We start from the raw sequence: 12,942 nt of genomic DNA on the forward strand, positions 1-12,942 counted from the left end.
TGATCCTCCTGCCGCAGCCTCTCAGTGTTGGCCGGGAGTACAGGCGTGCACCACCCACTTCCCCCGGCACAACCCGTTTCAAGATAAGGAAAGTATGATGCCCAGATGTCTTTCCCAAGATCACACAGCCAGGTGACGGCAGAATTGAGCACCACTGCCTGAACCCCAATCTGCTTTTGACCCTTCACTGCCCGAGACCAGGCTTGCTTTTTCCCCACCGAAAAACGCAGCATAATCCTTTCCTACTTTTCCACAAAAGATCTGATAGGATTGGCGACACACAAGCTACCTCAAGTGCCCAAGGCCGCTCACCAACCCACTTGGGCAGAGGTGTGCACAGGTGGGATGCCCGTCCCGTGGAAGTGGGTGGGGACTGCTAGGTGCTGCCACGTTTTGAAGATGAGCCCAGCAGCAGTTTTAGTCCTCTTTTCCTGGCGTCGCTCTCAGCTCAGGCATTTCAGCCAAGCCATGCCTCCTGGTTTCTGTGTAAACTGTAAAACAAGAACCTTTCATCTGAGGGGTTTCCAGTCAAATGTGAAAAACAAGGGACACACAACCTGAGAAAGCATATTCAGCTTTATTTTTTCCTTTTTTTTTATTTAAATAAGGAGAGTTCTTTCATATGGAAAGAGCTAGTACAATCACATATTTGAAAGGAGAAACAACAGGTACTCAACTGGAGGGGAGGGAGGGTGAGCGTCCAGCACGGCCGGGTGAGTCCATGATGCCATTTTTCCCATCCGAGGTAAAAGTTTCCCCAAATCACGTATAAACAAGTTGCACAGACACCTTTAGCCATCGTCTGCCCTTTCAAATATCTGGTCTACATGAAAAGACAAAGAGAGGAAAGGCCAAAATAAAAGCAAAAGGAAACAAAATCAAAACAACCCTCTCAAAACCAAAAGAGAAAACCCCCAAATCCTTTTTACTACACAAGGCATGAGGTCAAAAGCTTAGAGTACAGGATCCCCTTTCAACAGTGGAAGAAAGCCACCTGCCCAGAGCCTTTATAGGAATTTCTGCTTCCAGGCTTCCTGACATGCTGAAGACAGGGCCCTAGAATGCTGCTACCACCTTGGAGGCTACCAAATGGGCGGAGAAATGGTGAATGGCAGGTCTCAAGCACCTAGGTCATTAGCCAGATGTGCTGGTGGCCCGGGCAGAAAACATGGCTGTGTAACAGTGTCTGTCTCCAACACTGAGCCACTCCTGTCCAGATGACCTGCTTGTTTAGGTCCATCTCACATTCAGAGGGCTGGCTTTCTGGAAGTCTGCATTTCCCATTCATCACAGAACATGGCAAGGCAGACACACAGACTAGTATCCTTGGTCATTTCCAACAGACCCTCTAACCCAGGTTTGCCCTGCAAGAAGTGAGAAGGGACAAAAAAGATTTGAGGCAAAGGCAGTCACTTGGCAGAGGGCAGCCAGTTTGCCAGAGTTGCTGTGCACTGCCTCCGTGAGCCAGCAGGACAATGCATTGGAGCAGACACTTGCCTCCTGGTCTCTGTGGTCAGTCATAGACTTCCTCACTGATGTGCAGAAGGCAGATCCAAGACGGGAGGCAACATCTGTATCTAACAAGTCACCCCAATACCCCTAGAAGCAGCAGGAATGACCAGAGCTTTGGACTCAACCTTTTCTGAATGTGTAATGAAGTCATCCTTTGTTCCCCCTTAAGAGAACTAGAGCCAGAAGTGTTCTGTGAACTCCCAAGTTTGAAAACAAATGTGAATGATGCAGGGGAAGCCAACAGTAAAGAAACCAGTCCCCAGTGGGGGGACATTGCATTTCAGACACCCTACCCTTGAATCTCACTCCACTGAGTGGCCAGCAGAGGACCAATACTACTATTACAAAGTCCCTGGTTGCCAAGTAACAGGCTGTACCATCAACGGTCCAGGCAAAACTGCCAGCCTCCGGAGGTGACTGACAGGTGAGAGGATCTTGCACTGGCCCTTACCTACCTCAACAATAGCAAAGTGGGTCTGGGCTTCCCCTGTTCCCGCTGAAGGCCAGGACATCCTGGCAGAAGCTTCTGCATGTATCTGTGATCTGAGAATGGGGGTTTGAAACCAAAATAAGACTCTTAAGTCCTATTACCTTGAGATTGGCCCTAAAACCACTTGAAAGGAAGAAAGATATTGCACCTTAAAAAGTCTGCACTAAAAAACTGCGTTTAATCAGACCACAGAAGGGTTGAGATGTCAGGAGGCCGGAGGCCTGCCCTCCGCCCCCAGAGTCTAATTTAAGATCTGCACTTGGGGGAAGAGCCCACAGCTGAGGTCACAGAGGTGGCGAACGCATCAAACTTCACATGCAATTTCCTGGCCTTTCCTGCACAGAGTAATTCAGACATTATATATAAATAGAGCAGTGGAACATTTTTACTTCTTTTCACCTAGACCTACAACATCAATACATATAAATAAATTCTAGTGTTTCTTGTCTTTATTTGGGGTGGGAGACAGGAAGGAGGGAGATGGGGTGAGAGGGCTGAGAACCGGTGACCTACTTTTCCTCAAACAGGAAGCACTGTCATTCTGTGCCAGGTTCACCTGAAGGGACATCTTGCATTTTAACAGCGTCCAGGACTATTCTGTTGAATTTCGAAATGAGAAAATTTTTGTTCCTTTTGACACATAATGCACACTGGCATTAGGTGAGTGGGTGTGGTGTGTTTATAAGGTGGACAGACAGAGGTGGCTGCGTGTGCTCCCGCTGGCCCAGACGCATCAAGGGGCGGCTTGGCAATGGAGGCAGTGGGTGGGGGAGACCAGACTTGCAGGGGAAGAGGAGAGCAGATGAAGGACAAGGGCAGGCCAGCGCTGTAGACTCCACGCAGGCAGCCCTTTGAGAAGGTGAAGAGTAAAGGTGAAGAAGCCAAGCCAGTAAGGTCTGGGGTGGAGGCAAGCAGAGGTGGCGCCGAGGGCTAGAGATGGAGCAGCGATGGTCCTTCGGTGACTACTCCACCCGGAAGCCACCAGGGGTGATCTGTAGTGCTGCATCACAGGGGAAGTCTGAGCCCCAATCACAACGGCAGAGGCCACAAGAAGCCACTCAGTTCCTACATGTGCTTCCCCCCGCTCTGCTGAAGACAACTCAGTACCCAGGGCTCCCACAGCTACCAGGCCCACGGGGCCACCGAGGGTAAACCACACAGGCACATGACAACCCCTCCCAGGTGGCACACTGGGACAGGTGGTGGCTCCTGCAGGTGGATGGCTGGTTAGGGGCCCTGCATAGCATCTGAGAACCTGAAGTTTCCCCTTTTACGTAAACTTCCTTGGAATGATGGAATCTGGGGTGATTGGAGAAGAGGCAGCTCAGCATGCAGTGGTCCACGTCTTTGGTGAGGGGCAGCTCTCCAGATAGAAGACTCTGTCCTTTCGGGTAGGCCGCCACGGCTGCTTTAGAACCACGGCCAGCCCCATGGCCCACCTTCACCTTGACCCTGCCTGGCTGGCTCTAAGATGGGTGGCACTGACACCTGCTGCTTAGCTAGGGCTCCTTCATCCCAACGTGGGTCTGCGCTGGGACTGAAGCGCAGGGCAAGGAAAAATCCCTACAACCTCACTTAGGGGCCACACACCTTTACAGATCACCCCAGTGAGCAAGGTCTTTGTGCTCCTGTCCCTGTGGCTTTAGTGATGAGTTGTGTGCGGGTGGAGTGACTGGGATCCAGAGAGCACAGCAGGCTCTGGGAGGAGGAGGAAAGGGAAGAGGCAGGTTGTAGAAGGTTGCAGGGAAAGGAAGTCAGCGGAAATGCAAAGCCCAAGGCGGGTGTGGGGCCTGGGAAGCACAGCAGACAGGACCCATGGAGCACTGACTCGGCCATCCTGGCTGCTTTGGAAAATGACACTGATGACCAAGGTTCACCTCTGGTGCCCAGCAGTCGTGTCCACTGGCTTCATAAGAGCCCAGGACAGAGATTCCGTGTAATTCTTCTGCTAGAACGTCATCAACTCCCGGCCTGGGGCTGGAACCCAACGGAGATGCCAACCTACCTGCTGCCCCACTCACCTCACCGCCAAGGCGGGAGCTGACACTGGAGCACTCAGCGATGGTGTCCTCAGTGACCCCAAAGGCTGACCCACGGGGGCACATTCTTAAGAGGCATCTCTTAAGGTATCGCAGCGATGCGTCAAACAGGACAGAGGTAAGAGGAGACCACTGGGGACAGCAGAAGGGCAGAGAGGACAGTGAGGACCGTATAAAAGTTCAGCTATACAGACGTAGCTGGCGTTTTGTTTTCCTTTCCCCTTTGTAAAAACCTTAGCTGCTTTTTAAAACGAGAAGCCTCTGGCTAGAATGACCCAGCTGCCAACCACTGCCTGGGGACGGGGCGGGCAGGTCTGACTGCACAGAGGTGACTCACTCCACAGTCACGTGGGGAGGAGGGGCGGGAGGGAGGGAGCCGGTGCTCTTTTGTGTCAAAGCAAGCAGGTCGGTGCCACGTCCACGGTGCGAGCTGGCTGGCATGAGCTTCCAGGAGTGGGCGGAGCGGGAGGAGTGGGCAGAGCGGGAGGAGTGGGCGGAGCAGAGCTCTCGGTCCGGGCCAGGTGCTCGGTCGGAGCGTCCGGTGAGGTTCCGAGTGGCGGCGGCCCGGGCTGGGTGGTGGCACTGTCCCTGCCGGGGTGAGGCGAGACTGGCCAGGCACCTTCAGGCTTTGCTCTCCTCCACTTTGACTGCCCGAGGCTTGATGGCTCCAGTTCTCTTCATCTGGGAGGTGGCTGAGGGGGCCTCCTGCAGCTTCACGGCTCCCAGGCTGGGCTTCTCATCCACTCGTTGTTTTGCCTTTGGACAGATGAATGGGAAAAAGAAAGTGACCGCACTGCAGAAGCATCTGCTTAGAGACAGCTCCCACTATTCCTGCTCCTGAGACACAAAGAAAAGCCCCCTGGCTTGTCCATCCCTTGCTGAAGGGCCAGACTTCGAAGTCACTCTCCTAGGAAGGATCCGGCACGTGACTGTCTTCCTCCCACCCTGTGGGCACTGAGTGCAGGGACTGGGAGAGGCAGAAGACAAAGGGTCCTTCGCAGAGAGTTCAGTGAGGGCACCTCAGGCTGGAGCATTCTGGCCCAAGTCTGACCGAGAGAACTTTTTCAATGGTGTGCCCTGTGCCCCACAGGCTTTGGGGCCCCCAGCAGTCCTCAGGGCAGACTTGGTTCTTCCAGATCTTTGACCATGATTCAATCAAACTTTTCCCCAGGACCCCAGTGGGACCCCAAGATTCCCACTCAGGGTTCCACTAGTCTGCAGCTGCGCACAGGAGAGGGTGTCCCACAGCAGCCACTCAGTGGTCTGAACCCTGGGAGAAGGTTTTAGAAGCTCATTCCACAGGATTCAAGTAGTGACCCCAGGGGAGCCTGCTGGAGGTAGAAAATGACAGCAATCACCCTCCAGCTCCCACCAGCCAGAGATGCTGACTTGTTAAAACCCAGGACGGAGGTCCCGAGCTCTGGAGCCCTGAACCACTGTAGAGGAGGGAAAAGAATAGGGCCTGCAGGAGAAGATGCTGAGAAAGCCTCGTGATAAAGAGGAGAGCGGACCTGTCTGAGCCCACCCAGCCGAGACAGACAAGACACGCCCCTACTAGAGCTAGCACGTGCACGCCCAGCTCCTGGTGCTGACCCACAGACCTAGCCGGCTCTCCCCAGCGCCATCAAAGCCCAAGTGCTAGGGGCAGTCCGCCTTCAGGTGTTGCCTCCTCTGAGGAGCTAGGACTCCTCCCTTCTCTGCAGGACAAGGAAGGACCCAGATGCCCTCAGGAGGAGAAACGCCTGTGCCAAGAGGGACTCGAGCTGCTCAGCTCTAACCGTCAGGGCATGTGCTCCTCATAGAAGGAGCACTCATGGGCTGGACAGTCCCTTCTCCTCCGGCGCTGGGAGACGGGCCTAAGTATCCAGCTGCAGGGTCTGGAAAGCCATCTTCTACCTGTTGAACGTAGTGTCCCTGCACAGAGCCCATGTTAACTGCTGATCCAGAGGGCTTCCCACTGGGGCTAGCAGAGCTAGGCCTGAAAAAACCAAAGGCAGGGGTGAGAATACACACGTGTCACCACAGAACGAGTCAAAGCCTCGCACACGGAGCAGGCACGAGCGACAGGGGCCCTCTGTCCAGAGGCACTCACTTGGGCAGCTGAAGACCTCTCAGATGGAAAGCCAGACTGGAGACGGCCAAGAATGCAGACAGGGGGAGGGTGGTCCTCATGCCCACCCTGGCACTTCAGGAGACACCCCCAGGAGAGGGGAGGTGGGGCCCAAGCTGCTGCAGACAGACAGACACTGGCCCTCTTGCAGAGTATGGAGGGTCTGGGCCAACGTGTGCAGTGTCCTGAACAAAAGGTCTACAAACCCAATTCAACCAGGATTGTGCTGAGGTTTTTCTAGTCCTCTTTTAGCTGGGGATGGGAGGCACAGAAATGTGCAGTGTTCCACTGACCACCCAGGGATGTTAATGAGGGTCTGTGGTCAAAGAGCTCAACAGGTGCACTGCAGAGCCAACAGGATGAGGTGGGGCTGCCGAAGCCCTGTGTCCCGGACACCACCACACAGTCTGTTGCCTGCCTCGAGCCCCCTTTCTGCAGGTATGTCTCAGCAGCCCCATTTCCAGAAGACTTGGGGCAACATGGCTCTATAAAATTATAATAATTCCCCAACCCTCGATGACCCCTGCAAATACCAAAACTGCAGAGGGGAAGTCCCTCAGTGCAGTGGTGTGGTGTTTACGCAGAACACATGCACGGTGCTGGGACTGAGCCATGCCCCTAGCCCCCTCCTATACTCTGCATCACCTCTACTTTACTTAGACCGCTGCACTGTCAGTGGAGCAGAGGGCCCACCGCACCCTCCCGGCTGAGGTGCTGCCCTTCCTGCCACTGTGCGCACAGGCAGCCTGTCGCACCAACCTCCACTCTGCTTTGCTCCCTGGGGACAGCTCTGCAGCCAGAGGCTGCTCACGTGCCTGTGGCAGCAGGGCCTGGCCTGCGTGCATGCCGAGGCTCCCCTCTTCTCCTCCAGGTCACGTGTGCTGTTCTATGCTACTATCCCTGCATTCTGCTGTGTTGGCCTACGTGACAGGTGATGGTAGGAAAACAAGACACACCGACACACAAACACGAAGCCAAGACAGTGGGAAGAACAGAAATAAAGATGAATGAGGAAAAAATTCATGAAATTTCTTTGGAAGTGAGGTTGAAAGTATGGAACAATGAGATGGAGGAAGCCCAGTCTGACACAGCAGGAGCAATGGCCAGAATGGCCACAAGAGTGGATCCGGGTGGTGGGACCCCGCAGAGCACGTGTTGGAAGGTGACCTGGTGCTAGAACAGTGCACTGCAGATTGTGTGTCTGTCCCACTGCAAACACAAGGGAGCGCCAGGAGACCCCTCATGGAACAAGAGTTGGCCGTACAAGACGGTGTGGCCAGGCCAGAGCTGCCTTCCCACCCCGACATGAGCCAGAGGTACTAGGCCATGATCCAGCAGAGTACAGCCTCCAAATCGAGGGGAGTGGGACAGTCAGTGGAGGTGGAGACAGATGCTGAGGAGTGGAGGGGAGGGCCGCCCGACCCCACAATACAATGTCTTATGGTGGGGAAGAGGTGAGTGCAGCTGAGGGAGGCCCTGGGAAGGACATTCCTTCCCTAGTTTTCTAAAAACTCCCAATCCAGAGTCTCGTTCTGTTGACTAGAATTCAGACTCCCCATTCCCCACAGTTAACAAGTGTGTCCCATGGACTGGGAGGACCAGGCCTCAGTGCCCTTGCACTGCTCTCCCCGGGCTCACAGCCTCCTCTAAGCCGCTGGGTCACGTCTACAGCATCCTCAGCTACTCAGGCCCCAGCCCCCAGGGCATGTCTTTACCTGTAGGCCTGTGGTGATGGTACGGAGCCTCCTGTGGGAACATTCTGCTTACTGTCGGCAAAGTGGAAGCCTTTCAGCTCCATCTGAGAGGACTAAAGAGACCAAGAGGCAACAAGCTATCATTTGATAGCTACAGAGACAGCCCGGCCCTTGGTGAACCACCCTGGGCGGAGCTGGTGAGGGCCATGAGATTTCCTGCAGTGCCTTCTAGAGGAATCTGCACCCACTCCCTTCTAATCCAAACCTAAAGAAGCCTTCTTCTCAGAAGCAGAAACATTACAATGTTCTTCTTAAAGAGGGACAGGAGAGCTAATTGTGCACAGTCAGAGGGCACTAGCCATCCATACTAGGAGCATTTACTCGGATTATCATCCACAGCACAGCCACTTGGGACCTGGTGAGCAACACCGACTCCTAGCCCTTGGCCCTGGACACACTCAGTCAGAATCTCTGGGACTTGTGTCTGCTGTGGTTTCACACAAGGCTCCTTAGTCATTTAGCCAGGCCACTGATGGCGTGACTGTTCCTTCCTGTTCTGCCAATCTCATACCACATACACCTAGGCTTATTTTTGTTAGTGGCTTATACATAAACCAAGGAGTTCCTGATGTTTAGGATTCAAAGACTTCAAGGCACAGGAGAACAGTGTTCTAGGGAGGGCCAGAGCCTACACCCAAACCTCTAGTGCTTTCCACCACAGTGGTCCTCAGCTAGCTAGGAAGGGTTAGCCAAAGTCCTCTCCCCAGGATCACAGGTGGGTGGGGTAATCTTTACCTCTCTGCTGGTGTTCAAGACTGGTGGCTGGGACCCAGGTGGAGGAATCCTTCGAGGGGCCCCAACAGAGAGGCTCTGCCCTGGTGGCAGCTGGATGGACTGTGGCAGGATCAGTGGCTGCTGCCCGGAGCCATACCGAGGCAGTGGCATGGTCAGCTGTTGGGTAACAGGACAGTTAGGAAAAGAAACAGACGTGAGGCCAAGCCACGTGCAGACTGTACTATCAGTGACGCACTGGTCTCCTCTGCTCCCCAGCGAAGGCTCTGCATACCTTCCACTCAACACAAGGTGTGGGGAGCCACAGGGCACCGTTCAACACGGCAGGGGCAGGACAGGGCAGTGTAGAGGCACACTGGACATGGCTGCCAGTCCCCAGGACCCACTGTGCTGAGCACAGATAGGTGGCAGCAGGACCTATGTGCATGTGCAAGCTGCATGTGTGCACGCACGTGTCAGGGATGGGGAAGAGGATGAGTGAGGACATCAGGAAGTGTCCTAAGGAAGCAAGGGCCAAACACGCCCCAAAGGTGAAAGCTGCATATGAAGTGCGTCCTTAAAACATGGGACCTACTGTCGTGTGTCAATGCTGGTAGAAAACAGTGCTGGTGGAGGGGTGGCCTGAGAAGGACAGGAGCATGGGGCAGCCCACGTTTTGTCTCTCAGTCACTCTCCTCTTCCTCTCCAGTGGAGGGTCAGGAGGACTACTGGAAAGACGTCGCTGAGACCGTGGCGCCACGGCCTGGTGCCGAGCCCCTGCTTCCAGCGCAGCGGCGAGGACCGCGAGGACCGCTGCACTGCTTTGGGTGCAGCCTCGGTGTGGTGCGGCCTGCCAGTGAAGCTGAAGGACAGTCCTGCTGCTGCACAAATGCCGGGACGGGGCCTCAAGGGCACAAGTGGCAATACAAGAAGAGCCCCTGCAGAGCCTGGGGAGCGTGGGTGGGGGATGAGAAATGGCTGGAAACGGAATTCTTCCTAAAGGCAGACCATCAGGACCTGCTGGATCACAGGGCATGGGAGGGGTGACAGGACCAAGTATGGTGGCGACTGGACCAGCAGCAGTACTGGGAGGAGGTCACAGTCCAGCCGCGGTGGGTGGGACATGCCCAAGACTCGGGAGCAAAGGTGCTGACTAGGCCACTGCATTTGAGATTCCAGTCCAGAGTTGCTCTGCACTAAAGCAATGAATGTGCGAGTGAGCAGCACATGGACTTAGAGCCATGGAACCAGAACGTGGGCGCCTGGGCATGCCCAGTGTTACAGACTCAGGGGTATGGGCAGAGGAGAGGTAGCGAGAGGGTGTGTGGAGGCAGAAGGAAAACCATGAGTACCTCCTGAGGCCTGAAGTGCCCAGTGTGATCTGAGCGAGCGTGTGACCGCCGGGTCAGATGCTGTGGGGTGACGGGGCTAGACTAGAGCCAGGGATGGGGCAGAGCTCGGTGGCAGAGCTCCAGTAGGCCCAAGGCATAGGGGACTCGCAGGGGTGGCCCCGAGTGGAAGAGTGGGCCCCCTTTCAGGGACAGGACTTGGCAGTCCAGCGGCATATAGGCAGGGAGATGTGGCCATGGGCTGACCCTGTCCTGTTTCCTTGGTGACAAAGAAAGCAAGGCAACAGTGGGGTAGGAGGCAACAAGGAAAAAATGGTGAGTCTGCAGTGGCTGCTAGAAGCATGGTGGCCACCGGAGAGAGCTCGAGAGCAGGGTGCTGGGGGGCACAGAGGCCTGCCGGTGACAGGGAAGCAAGGATGAAGGACCTGCAGCTGCATCCCTGGAGGGAAGGAGGCACAAAGGTCAGCGGCCACAGCTGCATGGGAAGACACACAGCTACGGTCATGACCAAATCTGGAGGCGAATGTGGAGGAGCAGGTGCTGCAGTGGACGGGAGAGGCTGCCAGCCAGGACCACAGGGTGGGGCGAAGGCTCAGCTCCAACCGGGCAGTTGGTAATGGGAAGCCCCATTTGGACGCCAAGCAGGGCACCTTCTAGGTGGAGCTTCAAGGAGAAGGTAGGGGTAAAGAGGCTCCTACCCCATCTCCAGAGCATGGGGACAGAAAGAGGAAGTGGCCTCCATTTGGGGGCCACAGCTCTAAAGCAACAGAGATCTCAGGATAGCTGGGTCTCAGAATAAAATGGCAATGGGACCACTCAGAAGAGTCAGGCTCTAGCAGCTGAGGATGTCACAAGTCAGCACGCACAGAGGCAGGTAGGAGGGCAGGGAAGGAGGCCTACTGTCCAGGGAGAAGGAATGAGTGAACTGACCTGTGGCAGCTGGGAGTCCAACATCTGGGAGGCGCCCAGACCAGCAGCCTGGCCGAGCTGGCCCTCGTAGACCAGGGCCTGGTTTCCATTCAGGGGCTGGTAGGGTGAGCCGGATTGGGGTTTCACCATCTCTAAGGGCTGCATGCCTGGGAATGCTGAGTACGGAGCCTTCAAGGCCGTGCCCCCAGAGAGGATCATGGTGCTGGGTGGTGACAGGCTGGGGTGCATGTACACCTGAGACCTGCAAAAGCAGAAGACGCTGGGATAGGTGGATGAGCACACCCATAGGTGTCCAATGGGGCTAAGCATCAGGATCCCAGGACCCACTGAGGCACGGAGCCTGCTCCTCCAGAGTGACTCGGGCCCAGGTGGGCCTGATGCCAATGGTCTAGGGGCCTCTGTGAGCATCACTGGGTTAAACAAACAGACATCGTGGTTGTGCCAGGCCAGGGACACCAAAAGCACGGGCCACCAGGCTTAGTGAGGGAGCAGGGTGCAGGATGGGAAGGAAAGGGAACACAAGGCCCATAGCCGGAGAGCACAGCCTTGGCCTGTGAAGGGATCAAAAGCATCCCCTCTGCCTCCCAGGCCAAAGCGAAAAGCACGAGCAGCCACAGAGCAAAGCAGTGTGACAGTCTGAAGCCCTGGCTGAGAGCAGTCTGCACGTGAGCTCACCTGAAGGGCTGCAAAGAGCTGAAGATCTCCTGAGACTGGGAGACGGGAAGCCCGCCCCGCAGTCCAAGCTGAGCCTGAGCCTGCAGAGACGTGTGAAGGGAGATTGGGATCTGCTGGGCGGCGGCAGCCTGTGAACGGGAGCCAGGTGGTGACCACAACGCCCTCCACAGAGGCTCCCCACCTCACACCCTGCCTGGCCTTCCCTGCTCCTGGGGTACAGCCAACAACAGCAAAAAGCTGGTAGCGAAGGCAAGCCGTGTTCCACCCCTGTGCTGGCTGGCATTTGTACAGCCGCAGAAAGGAACCCCAGCTACCCAGACCGCTGGAGGCAGCCTCGTGCTGGACAAGAGGACACACGTGGTGTGGTTCAGTTATGGGAAGACCAAAATTGCACTTCACTAGATAGCTAGGGATTTGAGTCAAGAAAGAGTTGTGGATAAGCCACCTCCTCTGTCCTCGCCCCGAATCTGCACTGGGAACACCTACAGCCCTTCTGGGGAGCTATTGGGGTACAGGCACATGAGCTGGGCTGTTTGGAAGGCCCAGCATCAGCTTTTCCTCTGAAGACTCCAAAATCTCTCCCTTGCACAGACAATATGTCCATCCTGCACAAAACCAAACATTCGCCTGTTCTAAAACTACCTCTTCTCACACTTCCATGGCTGGGGATCCAGGCCCAGCTCTTAGCCAGTCCCCAGCTAGGACTCAGGAAGAACGGTGGGAAGAAACGTCAAGCCCAGGCTGGGGCATTTACGTGCATCCTCCTCATCCAACAAGTCGTCTCTGGGTGTGCCATATGTGCCAGGTGCTAGGCACCATGTGAGGACACAGGAAACGGGACAATGAGCAAATGAATGCAGAAGTGACGATGCTGGTGTGCATCTCCCCGTCCAGCCACCTGCCTTGCTGTCCTCACCTGCTGGTAACTCTGCTGCTGAGGTATGGTTTGAGGGACCAGCCGGGGCTGACTTGCAAACACGTGACCGTCTAAGTACAGAGGCGGGAGGTGGTTGCCTGGAAACAGAATCCAGAGGCGAGAGAATGATCAAGTCTCACTGTTGCCAAGTGAAGACACTGCACACATCCAGCTTCCCAGAGGACTCTGGGAGTGAGGGTGTGAGCTAGCAGAGGCTGCTCCCTTCTGTGCTGCAGCACATGCCACGGGGCTCAGCATCAGGCCCAGGAGCAGGACGGTGGGCTGTGGCCCACCTTTCACGATCAATCACCCACCAACTGCCACAGACCCTTGGGAGGGCTCTGACTACAGCTGAGGGCTGCCCCGGTCTCTCAGTCACTGTCCTCTTCATCCTCCTGCTATTGAGTCCACAGTGGAGGGTCAGAAGGATCTATTGGAATTACATCACTGAGACTT

General features: G+C 55.6%; 1 protein-coding gene and 2 non-coding genes across 12 annotated transcripts in view; all 3 read right to left on the reverse strand.

Annotated features, from left to right (window-relative positions):
• Nucleotides 1-555: 555 nt before the first annotated feature.
• The window catches only part of Prrc2b (proline rich coiled-coil 2B), a 78,388-nt gene continuing 66,001 nt past the window's right edge, over nucleotides 556-12,942 (reverse strand). For 7 of the 10 annotated variants that reach the window (XM_047524362.1, XM_047524361.1, XM_047524360.1 and 4 more), the window contains 7 exons: nucleotides 12,487-12,584; nucleotides 11,571-11,698; nucleotides 10,896-11,136; nucleotides 8,641-8,796; nucleotides 7,867-7,958; nucleotides 5,938-6,019; nucleotides 556-4,797 (listed from right to left, as the gene is read on the reverse strand). In XM_047524362.1, the coding sequence (XP_047380318.1) occupies nucleotides 4,663-4,797; nucleotides 5,938-6,019; nucleotides 7,867-7,958; nucleotides 8,641-8,796; nucleotides 10,896-11,136; nucleotides 11,571-11,698; nucleotides 12,487-12,584 (932 nt within the window). In that variant the 3' untranslated portion in view covers nucleotides 556-4,662. The remainder of the gene's footprint in view (nucleotides 4,798-5,937; nucleotides 6,020-7,866; nucleotides 7,959-8,640; nucleotides 8,797-10,895; nucleotides 11,137-11,570; nucleotides 11,699-12,486; nucleotides 12,585-12,942) is intronic. The other 3 variants (XM_047524365.1, XM_047524364.1, XM_047524363.1) reach the window with 1 other exon arrangement.
• Nucleotides 9,296-9,364, reverse strand: LOC124965046 (small nucleolar RNA SNORD62). Its single transcript, XR_007105060.1, has one exon. It is a non-coding gene; the product is annotated as a small nucleolar RNA SNORD62 (small nucleolar RNA).
• On the reverse strand, nucleotides 12,854-12,939 carry LOC124965045 (small nucleolar RNA SNORD62). Its single transcript, XR_007105059.1, has one exon. It is a non-coding gene; the product is annotated as a small nucleolar RNA SNORD62 (small nucleolar RNA).

The sequence above is a fragment of the Sciurus carolinensis genome, chromosome 14, assembly GCF_902686445.1.
Source record: "Sciurus carolinensis chromosome 14, mSciCar1.2, whole genome shotgun sequence".
NCBI lineage: Eukaryota > Metazoa > Chordata > Mammalia > Rodentia > Sciuridae > Sciurus > Sciurus carolinensis.